The following is an 11,810-nucleotide window of genomic DNA, read 5'->3' as shown; positions in this document are numbered from 1 at the left end:
ACGGTACCAAAGGAAATAAGGGCAGCAGGTAAACAAATAAAAGAATTTTCTCACACGCACGCAGTCACGGGGGAACCCCTTCGAGGAGATGTGAAGGCAGGACTGTACAGTGGAAAAAGAGAACTGATAAATTCAAGGTTAAGCCAGAATGCTAGTAGCCACGAGGTCAGGAAATGGTGTCCTAGCCTCGTGTTGCACAGAGTGGAATGACAGCAGGAGGAGCAATCAATATCACCTTTCTGTTCATTCCCTCTGGGCACCTGGCATTGGACCTGTGAAAGACAGGATACGCTGATGGATCTTTGTCTACCGCGCACTAGAGTGGCGAAAAGCAGAACTCATATAATCACCAATTGCGTGCAGACATCGAAAGAGGACTACTCAGACGATTATGTTAATGTTTCAGTCGGTATAACAACATCCAGCACAGCATAAGCACATGGCAGGTCTTTGCAGCTAGGACTCGATGATGACCAAAAGAACAGGACCATCCTACCCATAACAAACTAAGCATCTCAAGGACAAGGAAGGGGCAAGGGTTGCCTAACGCAGCTGCGTGCACCCATACACCAGCCCAACCACAGCGAAAGCGGCGCCACCCACGCCCACTTCACACCCCTCCATCGTCCCCATAGCCCCGCTCCACACCGCCTCTTCCCACCCCTCCGCCAAGCCCACTCCCAACCACCCCCTCACGAAATCAACACGTTTAATAAAGAAATCAACCTCACTAACACTAAATCTGAAGCAATCCATGGATATATAGGTAAAATAATTCAGAAAAGCCTGTGACAGTTCCTCACCAAAGCTCTACACAAAGTAAGCGCCGCAGATAAGAGAAATGCGGTCAGGACTGAACTGAAAAGATAGGAAAACAAAGGGTAAGTAACAAGGCAGCTTCAGAAGGAGAGAGTAAATAGTGGATCCCCCAGGGGCCTGTTCGGCCAGTCATCAACAAGTCATAAATGACTTCCCTCCACCAAGATTTGAAAGTATCTTGTCCCCCTATTGGTCCTCTGGTCAGGTGTCAGCCAGGTTTACTGAGCTTCTTAACCCTTACAGGTAAAAGAGACACTAACCCTTAACCATCTGTTTATGACAACCTTGTAAAGGGTTAATTCCTCTTTTACCTGTAAAGGGTTAAGAAGCTCAGATAACCTGGTTGGCACTTGACCAAAAGGACCAATAAGGGGAGAAGCTATTTTCAAATCTGTGGGGGAAGATTTTTTGTTTGTGTCTTTTGTTTTGCTCTCTCGGAGTCAGCAAAGGAACCAGGGCAGGGTAAATACATCTCCCTAAACCATCTCTGGACTAAGCATCTACTATTGCAGAAATAGTAAGTAATAGCAAAGAAATGCATTAGATTATCTTTTGTTTTAGGTTGTGAATTTTCCCTGTGATAAGAGGGAGGTTTATCCCTGTTTTCGTAACTTTAAAGTTTTGCCTAGAGGGGAAATACTCTGTGTTTGGAATCTTTTTGTTACCCTGTAAAGTTATCTTCCATCCTGATTTTACAGAGGTGATTCTTTTATTTATTTATTTTTTTAAATAAAACTTCTTTTAAGAATGATTGTTTTTCAGTGTCCTATAGATCCAGGGGTTTTGATCTGTGCTCAATTTGTAACCAATTGGTTAGGATATTATTCTCAAGCCTCCCCTGGAAAGGGGGTGTAGGGGATTGGGGGGATATTGGGGGGGCAGGGGGGAATAGGATTCCAAGTGGTCCTTTCCCTGATTCTTTGTCTAAATCACTTGGTGGTTGCAGCATACTGTTCAAGAACAAGGTGGAACTTGTGCCTTGGGAAAGTTTTAACCTAAGCTGGTAAAAATAAGCTTAGAGGGTCTTTCATGTGGGTCCCCACATCTGTACCCCAGAGTTCAAAGTGGGGAAGGAATCCTGACAAGAGCCATTCTTATGTGAATCTTGGCCTCCACCCCAGTGAGTAGTTGGAGAAGAAGGGGCTACGGGAACAGCCCCAGCACAGACAGGACTGGTTAAAGATTCAGCCATCAGTCCTCCTCTGTCACAGATGCATGACATGACCCTTAGGATTCCCAATTTTGATTGATGTATTTCTGGAGATTTCATCACATGACAATCTAATTTCTGGAGACTCCAGGCCAATCCTGGAGAGTTGGCAGCCCTGGGACCTTGGGCTTCCCACTCAATAGGAGGAAAGGTAGAAACAGGTCTCCTAGAGCTGGCTCCAGCAGCGCTGTCTGGACAGAGTCAAGTCCTTCCTGGTCACCCTAATGATATCATGTTACCCACCCACCCCCAGCCCTTAACCTCCAGCAGAGGGAGTGGGGAGGGCCACAGCAGGAAACTGCTCCGACCAGGCCACTCGCAGCTGCACCATGTGGCCCCCAGCCTCCCACCCTCCCCCGCATGAGGAGGAAGGGCCTTGGCTTCAGACTCAACCTGGGCTGCACTCTTCCAGAACCCAGGGCCCGCAGAACTGAGCCTCGTCGAACTCTACAAACCAGTGCCCGAGGTGAAGGAGCAATGATCCATCACAACCTTCTGAAGAGAAAGGACTAGACCCAGCACATTACACTTCACTCTCCTGCCAAATCTCTCAGCAACAGCCCCTGGTCAAATGTGTCACTAAAAGATCATTTGCAAACATGATCAGCATCCTGTAACTAGAAGGTGAAGTTGAGAATGTTTTTGGGTGTGGCTTGGTTTTATATTTGCACTTTTTAGTCATTCCCATAAGAGGCTCATGTGATGCTTAACTGAAAGCCTGTTGAAGTCACTGGGTGTCTTTCCATTTATTTCAGTGGGCTTTTGTTCTGGCCTATAGAGCTGCACAATTCTTATACAACAGGATATACTTTGTATTGTATGTGTACTAAAGTTCAACCATTTTTTTTCCTGCTCTCAGGACTTGGGTAGGAAGTCTGTAACATAATGCTTCAAGAAGAGTTTGACAGCTACTTTAAAGAACAAGAGGAGACCGAGAATCTATACATTTTTGAGGAAGGGACAATGACATGCAAGAATCATTATCTGAAACAAAAGCAACATTTCCCCACTATATAATGTATTTGACTTTGTAAGTCTACTAAAAATAAAGTGTTTTTAAATCAGTAACATTTATTTCAGTTAAACTGAGACATGACTTCAAAGTTAATACAGGATAAAAGTTAATGGCATTTGTCAAAGAAGCTACTGCTACTACTTAATAAAATATGAACTGCACTTCCATTACATATATGACAGGCATATGTTTATAAAAAGAAAAAAAAAAGTTAGTTTTGAATAGAATATTATGAAGGATACTGGAATGTCAAAATGACATTTTGACATACACCAAACAATTAGACTTCCCCTCCTGGAGAGAATTTTCCCTTTTTCAAGTCAGCAGTTTTAAAAAATCTTTTACACACACACACACACACACACACACACACAACCTCCTTGTTCAATTTGCAACTTGCTTAGCAAAGTTTACATGTACAGCTTTAGACAGTCTTCTATACAAGCTAGAAAACTAACATTTTTGCAGTGAATTGTAAACCATTTTCTAAGAAAGTTTTTCAAATAATATTTAGTATAAATGCAACTTTTAAAATACAAAACTGATTTTTTTATTTTTTGCAAACAAACAATAGGTTTTGATAAAGCCATGTCTCTTCTGAATATAAGATAAAGCACTGTTGCATCTACCAATCATACCCCAGGCCAAAGGTCACTGAAGTCAATAGAAGTCCTTCCATTGGTTTCAGTGAATTCTGGATTGATGTTAACTTGAAGGAACACATGTAAACAGAGCTATCACTTATTTTTAATGAACCTGTAACCTCTCTCAATCACCACCATGTCTAATTTCCACTTTAAATTATTAGAAAAATTCTAGAAACAAGGCAAATAAAGGCCTGCAAATAGAGAATACATTTTAAGGAAGGATTTTTTTCCCCAGAGATCTTGAGCTTATTTCCAAACATACATTTTATCGAATGATTATGGTCTGGAATAAGTTTTCCCTGAGTGCTCTTTTTGCCTGCTTAGAAAAATTAGAATGTGGTTTTCAAAATACTGCTTTATTGCAATTTCCTTTGAATAAACATGATTTTTTCCCAGGCAAGTTGTTCCATTCTGGTACTACTGGACTGTGCACTAAAACAAACATGGACCCTACTGCTTCAGTAGAACCATATCAGAATATTCTATTGCCAAATAGGATTATTCCGGCAGGTCTAGAAACACACTTCCTGGCCAGATCTACAAAGACAAGATGCCTCAAAGTGATTTCTTTTCATTTCAAAAGATACAGAACGTACACCATCTCTGCTAGCAAAGATACAGTGGCATTGGTATCACTAAAGGAAGAAACTGCTTTACTATGCCTCTAAAGCTCAGACAAAAAAAGGGAACAAAAAACTGTATGATGTAGGAGAAGAGTCAGGAGCAAAATGAAAATGAACATGCTGTTTTCCACGCAGTAAAGTTAAGAAAATGAATGCCTCATGCAAGATGCAAAGTTATCATACCCTCAGTAGGTTCATTTCATGTGATCTTTAGGGGTCTAATCCCCCTTGATGCTCACCTTAGCATGAATGGAAGTTGTGTGGACGTGGAGGAAAGCTTAGCAGTCTGATTCTGATTTCACTTATATCTTTGTCAATCAGAAGTAATTCCATGGACTTCAATAAAGTTACACCAGTCAAACCAGTGTAAGCAAGATAAAGATCACCCCTAGACTCAAGATGTATAATTCAAATCACAATACTAGATGATGCATTTAAACATTGCTGATTGCACTCATAATTCAGTAGTTTCTTCATTTTCAAATGTATAGCAGTTAAAAGTGATGGTCTAGAGTAGTTTATAAGCACCACTCTTCAATAAGCAAGGATTGTCAAATATTTTAACTTTGCAGGTTTAGAAAATGTTTTCTATGTAGCTTAACACAATAGCCTAAAAAAGCAATCTAAGAAACTGTATTTACAATTAAAATAAGTATTAAACCTTTCTGGATTTTGCATTCATTCATCATAGCAGAATAGTTTACATGGCTTACAGTAATAAATAATAAATAAGTCACTTAAAAGCTTTTGGAGAATACATTCTCCGTATTGGAGTACAGTACAGTTCCAGGAAGCAGCAATGAATTCTGGCTATGGTTTCTTCCTGAGGTTCCTTAGGTCGGACGGCCTTGACCAAAGCGAGATTTAGACCTGGATTTAAAATAAATAGTACATATACATGTGGAGGTATTTTTATCAAGATACAGGATTAATTGTTGCTAATTATAATAGTCAGTTTGATAGTTTGCTGTTTGTATAAAACCATTTTATGACTTGTCAAAATCCTAAACATTCAAGTCGATCACAGAAGGGAGAAACAGTACATTATATTGTTACGCTCATTGTCCCTTTATACCATGACATCTCTAGTCACCTATTTGTATCCTCATATAAAAGATAATAGTTATCAGTGCTTGGCCATCAAATACCTGCTTTTCAGGGAAAGCCCTGCAGAAGTACCTACATACATGTGTGTGCATGCAGATGCAAACAAAGTAACAGGAACTCCTTACAGGTTTCAATATGAAATGAAATCATATCAATTTTCACTGCACACTAGGTATGCTCTAAGAAAGAGCTATCCACAGATCCATTATAAAACTTTAGTTCTAAGATTCACCACTTGACCACCAAGTTATGAGTAGAACATTGGCTCCAGACTAAACCCTGTCATAAAAGGTGTTAACCTCTCTGTTTTTTTTTCTGATCCTCATGGAATAAGGATGGGGCTTTGGAACAATGCCAAATAGATCATTGATGTTGGAATTTTTGGAAGTGGACAGAGAGATGACTAATAGATCTGTGGGGACACTGATCCAGAAAACCAAAATTCCAGATGGGTTTACAGTGGAGAAGTCACTTCTAACCCACACACTGCAGACGGGCTGTACTGCAGCTCTGCAAGGTGGGGTTCCATTTTCCTGGCTTGACTACAAGGTTTAGTGAGGTGAGGGTGATTTTTACCTTCAGATGCACTTCACACACTGGATAGAGAGCTGACGTGGAGGGAGAGTTTGAAATGAGAAGGTGTGCCGCATGGCTAGAAAGGGTTAAACATCCTGAAAAATAAATAACCCTCAAAAGACGTGTGGGGAGATGGTGTTTGTGCTTTTGTGTATTTACATATGTACGAGTAGGGTCAACGATGTAATCAACAGTCCCTGTCTGTGCTGTATTCTAATAGTTTAGAGATCAAAAGAATGAATTGTAAATACAGGATCTGTCTGTATTCATTTCTCTTTGAAATGTACTGTGAATGGTGGAGGAACAAGCAAATGGCTTTATGTTAGTTTGCCGTGGTAAGTACTGGTGATGGACCTCCTTCAAAGTCATCCTAATTACCGTCTGTTCCCCCAGGAAATCTCAACTTGTCAAAGACGACATGAAATTGTATAAAAGAACCGTGGGTCCTGATGCTGTCATCTCAGATCTGCTTAGGCTTCATGAGGGGAAGTTTGAGTCACAAGACTGATGTCCCAGTTGTGGTAGCATGCCCTGAATATGATATTTGGACAGTGGGTTATAACCTATGAACTATTTCTGAAAGGACTCTTTGCAACTACAAAGCTCACCATCTCTGCTATGAATCTGAATCTTAAACTGAACTCATGTCTGTATTTATATCGACCTTTTAACCATACTTTTTCTCTCTTGTGTTTTAATAAATTTTAGTTTAGTTACCAAGAATTGGCTGTAGTGTGCATTTGGATAAGATCTGGAATAATCAATAACCTGGGAGGTAATGTGTCTGATTCTTTGGGATCAGTAGAACCTTTTCTTTTATATGATGAAATAAGAGTTTCAGAAATCATCGTACTTGACTTAGGTACCTGGATGGAGGCCTGAGGCTGGATCACTTTAAGGGAACTGTGTTGTTTGGACTTGAGTAACCAGTGAGGTAATAAAGAAGCTGTTTTACGCTGGCTTGATAAATCTAAGTATTGGAATATCCACCATTTTTTTAGGGATTGTCTGCCCCATTCTTTACAGTTCACCCTAATTGAGTGAGTCTAAATGGCTCCCCATTAGGATCCCGGTCACAGAAGGCTTTTTAAAAAAATAAGCCCAAAATACACATCTTTTTCTGCTACTTGAACAACAACTTACCTTATGTTTTTCTCTGTGCTATTTTGTCGAGCACTGACTTGCGCTGAGGCCTTAATCTGAGCTTCAAGTCTAGAGTAAATGCCACCTGCATGCTGTAGTATAGGGAGATCAAATCATTTAGCTATTCCAGTTTAATCAGTGACTTTCTAAAAGTTATTAGTTTTCAGATAACTGATTTATATTTGCAGAAGCCATTTCCAAAAGGCTAAGATTATATTGCATCCCTTCAGAGCCCCATTGTGAAGGCACATGAGCCTGCAATCATGCACAGTAGCCATGATCTGGCTCTGATTAAGAAAGAACCATAAAGATTTTGCATCTTGCTCTGCTCCCAGTGCCTGATACTGGGCCGCTCCAAACCCATCCTACTTCCTGGTTCAACAGTTTTTGAAGTAGGGACCTTTTGAAACTTTTTCTGACCAAGTGTTTTAGAAAAAAAATCACCTTAAACTATTAAAACCTGATCAGAGTCATCTTAAAACTTAAGTCTTCCAGACACCTAAAAAACTAAAACTCATTTTCTGGTACTGAAAATGCATGAATTCAAGAGATCTGCCTAAAATATCACACTAATGTTACTATAATATAAAGTTTTACTTCTTTGCCTTCCTTTGACTTGACCTGGTCCATGTCTCCCAATCTCATTTTTATTAGGTGCTCTGTTATCTCACACATCCTTCGCTGATCTGCAAGTAATAAAAGAAATATCAATATTCTAAATTAAACATGAGGAAAGATTATGTATATATTACTATGATTACTACAATCATCCATTATACAGAGAAATGAGTGGCTTTATTCTCGGCTCATGTCAAAAGCATGAGCAGCTATAAGTCAAAGTACGGTCCTGATCCTGCAGTGTAATGCAGCTTCATTTGGGCTCCATGCAGGTGCAGGGATCCATCTGCATCCATTGAACTACCAGATCTAAGAGAATGGTTTTGAGGCAGCATAGATTTCTAAAATAAATGGAAAAGCAAAGGAAACTAGGTAATTTACTGAGACCACAGCTTTCAACTCCATACAGTAGTGAGGAAAAGCGACACAAAACAGTATGATTGTACTTCTTTATAAATTGAGAGATAGGGAGAGAGGCATCCTCAAAGCATACATGTGGAGGCAATATTCATGTGATGAACAACTTATCACTTACCTGTGCAATTTATATGCTTAGGCAATTACCACACACTTGTGATCACATCACCTGCCCCCAGTCTCTCTCTCTCTCTCCCGTTCCCCACCCTCCCCTCAGGGCTTGTTCTGACATTCCAAACAGCTATCATTTAAACTAAAAATACGAAACCACAGTCAAGGAACTTTTCCTTCTCCGTTCTGTAACTGTGCAACTTCCTGCCAAGTTTACTCCTGCCAGGGACCCAGACTATCTATTTGCATTAGTCAATCTCTCAGGATGCGAGACGATGAATATTTTCTCTCTGTAACAAAAGGTATTTTTTTCCTGTGGGAAAGAAGAGACTAGTGCTAATCTGATCCTGAGGTATCATTGCCTGGAGTGCCATCCTTGCTGCACGAATGTTTTGTGAGTTCAAGAACATTTTGAAGTTATTTTGTAGCATAAAGCTTGGCTGCAACTGAATTCTAGCACTTATCAATTTTTGAATGGAACAATATATGCAATAAATAAATATTAATCAGAGTACATGGTGAGATCCAATTTAGAGATGATATCTGCAATGTTTTTTCATATTTCATGGAATCAAGTACAGAATATCTGGGCCAACAGAAAATTCAATAGATATGAGTCACTACCGGACAGAACCTTAGCTTGTGTAAGTCAGCATAGGGCCATTTTATTAAGTGGAGCTGCACAAATTTACACCAGGTGGGGATCAGTCCCCAGAGATGAGAGGAGAATATGACATCAATGCAACTATTGGCTTCAGTGGAGCTACCCACGTTTTACACTGTCATGACTGAGATCAGAATCATGCCTTCCTTCTGCCACAAGCCTTTTGTTGCAAAGGATAATCTCTTTGCTCTTGCAAAGCTACATGGACAGATGAGACTCAAAATTCATGCATAGTTGCTAACATGACTGAATAAAATATCAGTAGGCTTGTGTTAGGAATGGCAAAAGATGAAGTTCCAGACTTGAAATGGTGATGTGGGTTACCATCATTTCCAGGTTTTTTTGTAACTGTCAATAAGCATTTAGAAAAATGTAACCTAATCAAGTTTCATAATATACAGTTTTTTCCTTTAACACTAACATTATGAAAGCTAAACCAATGAAATCTTACCGTCTTCTCTTTGAGCATCTTGGTTGAATCTCAGTGATCTAGAAGCATCCCACTTATTCTGCTGCATACTCACACTGGTAAAAAGAGAAACAAAAGTTTTGTCAGTAGTATTTTAATAAGCAGGATGTTTCACCCAGGACTTGGGAGAAATACTTACATGAATGGAGATGCATCTTGAGAATTTGACTGTCAAAACAGAAAAATGCATTCATGAATACATTTAAGACCAGCTGCAAAAATTAAAGAAAAATTCCTCATTAGACTGACTGAGTTCAATAGTCCATTTCACAACTCAGATTTACCTTCTCCATTGGTTTCTCCTTTTTTTGAACACTAGGTAAAGAAACTTGTTTCTTTGGATGTTTGATTAACTTCTTTGGCTTTTCTTTTCTCCCTGTTAATTAAAAATAGTTTAGTAGCAAATATAATCCTCAATATTTAAAACATTTAAAATCACACTGGTTGAGCATAGGGACTTCCACATTCCCTGCACCCATATGAGACAGTGACCTGGATATTTTCCCTTCTTGGTAAAACTATGGGGTGGATAATGATAAAATGGGACCAACATCCGCAAAGCACAAAGACAAAACCCACTCACATGCTTCCCCTAAGAAGCATGCATGAGCTGAAGTTTACCGTGCAAAGATGTAATATATACACTTCCTATTGTAAATATAATGTAAACATGCATACACTGAATACATCCCTAAAAATGAAATAGGGACCAAAAATCTTGATGATATCAGAACGCTTTCTGAAGTTTTCACTCTGGACATTCTCTGCCCTGTGCAGACTGATTGCTCCAACTCTTTCAGTCCCCTTTCCTTCCTTTGTGTATCCATCTAGTTAATTTCCTCTTATCATATCGCACCAAAAGGATTTAAACAACATAAGAAAATTGTGGTCCTAAACATGCTATCTACCAGGCATCAAACCCTTCACTCTGCTCGTATGTTATACCCCTTTTCCCATCCTTTGTCTTGTCTATTTAGATTGTTAGCTCTTTGGGGAAGGGGCAGTCTTTTATTCTATGTTTGTACAGAGTTTAGTATAACAGGGCACTAATCTCAGTTGACCCTTATGCAACACTATAATAAGCACAATCAACAAACATCTCACTAATTTGCACTAACGTCTGGAAGATCCGTTGCAAGTTGAAGAATTTTGTGAATTAGTTGAATGATCAAAAAATTCTCAAGGGTAATGTAATTTGGCATTTTTTCCTGACATGTAATTTAGTTGTAACTAACACTTCATTGTTTACTAGCAAACGTTCTACTATGTAATTTGTAAAAATCTTACTACTGCACTCCAGAATTTTTGCTTAACAGATTACCTGTTTCCTGATTGAGAATTAGCAAGGTTCTGTTTGAGAGAATGTATATTATACATGCACTATATATAAAATATCAAACAACTGAATTTTACAAGAGTTCTGCATCATTTCTACATTAAACCTTCACTGACTACATCTCCCTTGTTTTGGGGGTTTCTTCCCTCTCTATCCCCCATTTAAAATTTCTCTCTCTCTACTTTTCTTCTGTTGTATATCTTGGCTATTTTTTCCATTTGTCTTTTTCAGTTGCTTTTCCCCATACTATATAATACACTACCACATTTAGTTTCCTTTTCTCCAAGGACATCACTTCTAAAGAAGGGCTTTTCTGATTTTGCCTCTCTCTCTATCCATGTCAACGCACCAGTCTCCATGCTCCTCTCTACCCCCACCCTCACCACTCCAAGAACAGCAGAAAATCCTTGGCCCTAAGAGCCCTCCCTCCTCTTTCCCAAAATCCCTTGCTCTTCCACCCACCCAACATGAAATCAAGGCCCTTCTTCACATCCTATCTGTCATGATGGAAACTAAGAGCTACATGCCTCTTCATGCCTTCCTCTGGATTTCCTGCCTTGTCTCCTGCTTGGGTGGCCAGGAGAGTGGCCAGCCCTGCAGCGCTTACTTCCTGCAGGCCACTTTAGGCTTTCGTATGCATGAGAGAGACTGTGCAAGTTACAGGGAAGAATCAGAGCAATCTTAGGAGAATTGAGGCAGCCTGCCTTTCACTTCGGGTCCTTACCCAGAGAGGATCAATGACCAGTGTTTGCAAATGAAGGAGTGGGACCCTGCAAATGCTGCTGTAGAGGACACAGACACATGGCTAGTAACCTGCGGCCCCACTTCTGCAACAACATTAATCTAGGAGGTGAAAGGAGGGATAAAACTGCTCTGGTAGCAGCCCTTCCAAGGAAGGGAATAGACCATACAGAATATGGCTTTAATCTGTCTCATAGGTATGAGAACATTGGATATGTGTACTTTCCTATTTGTGAGTGTTTAGTGCTGGAGCTGATGAATGGAAGAACACAGGTAAATCTGTGTATTTCATATAGGTCTCAGAAGAAAAAATA

General features: G+C 39.7%; 1 protein-coding gene across 2 annotated transcripts in view; it reads right to left on the bottom strand.

The window, feature by feature from the left end:
- Window positions 1-3,453: 3,453 nt before the first annotated feature.
- Window positions 3,454-11,810, bottom strand: part of SANBR (SANT and BTB domain regulator of CSR) — a 46,820-nt gene continuing 38,463 nt past the window's right edge. The window contains exons 16-21 of one of the 2 annotated variants that reach the window (XM_032766738.2): window positions 9,704-9,795; window positions 9,559-9,587; window positions 9,402-9,475; window positions 7,738-7,826; window positions 7,141-7,232; window positions 3,454-5,184 (exon numbers count right to left, since the gene is read on the bottom strand). In XM_032766738.2, the coding sequence (XP_032622629.1) occupies window positions 5,148-5,184; window positions 7,141-7,232; window positions 7,738-7,826; window positions 9,402-9,475; window positions 9,559-9,587; window positions 9,704-9,795 (413 nt within the window). In that variant the 3' untranslated portion in view covers window positions 3,454-5,147. The remainder of the gene's footprint in view (window positions 5,185-7,140; window positions 7,233-7,737; window positions 7,827-9,401; window positions 9,476-9,558; window positions 9,588-9,703; window positions 9,796-11,810) is intronic. The other variant, XM_032766742.2, reaches the window with a different exon arrangement.

The sequence above is a fragment of the Chelonoidis abingdonii genome, chromosome 3 (assembly GCF_003597395.2).
Source record: "Chelonoidis abingdonii isolate Lonesome George chromosome 3, CheloAbing_2.0, whole genome shotgun sequence".
Taxonomy (NCBI): domain Eukaryota; kingdom Metazoa; phylum Chordata; order Testudines; family Testudinidae; genus Chelonoidis; species Chelonoidis abingdonii.
This window is presented reverse-complemented; position numbering and strand designations above follow the sequence as displayed.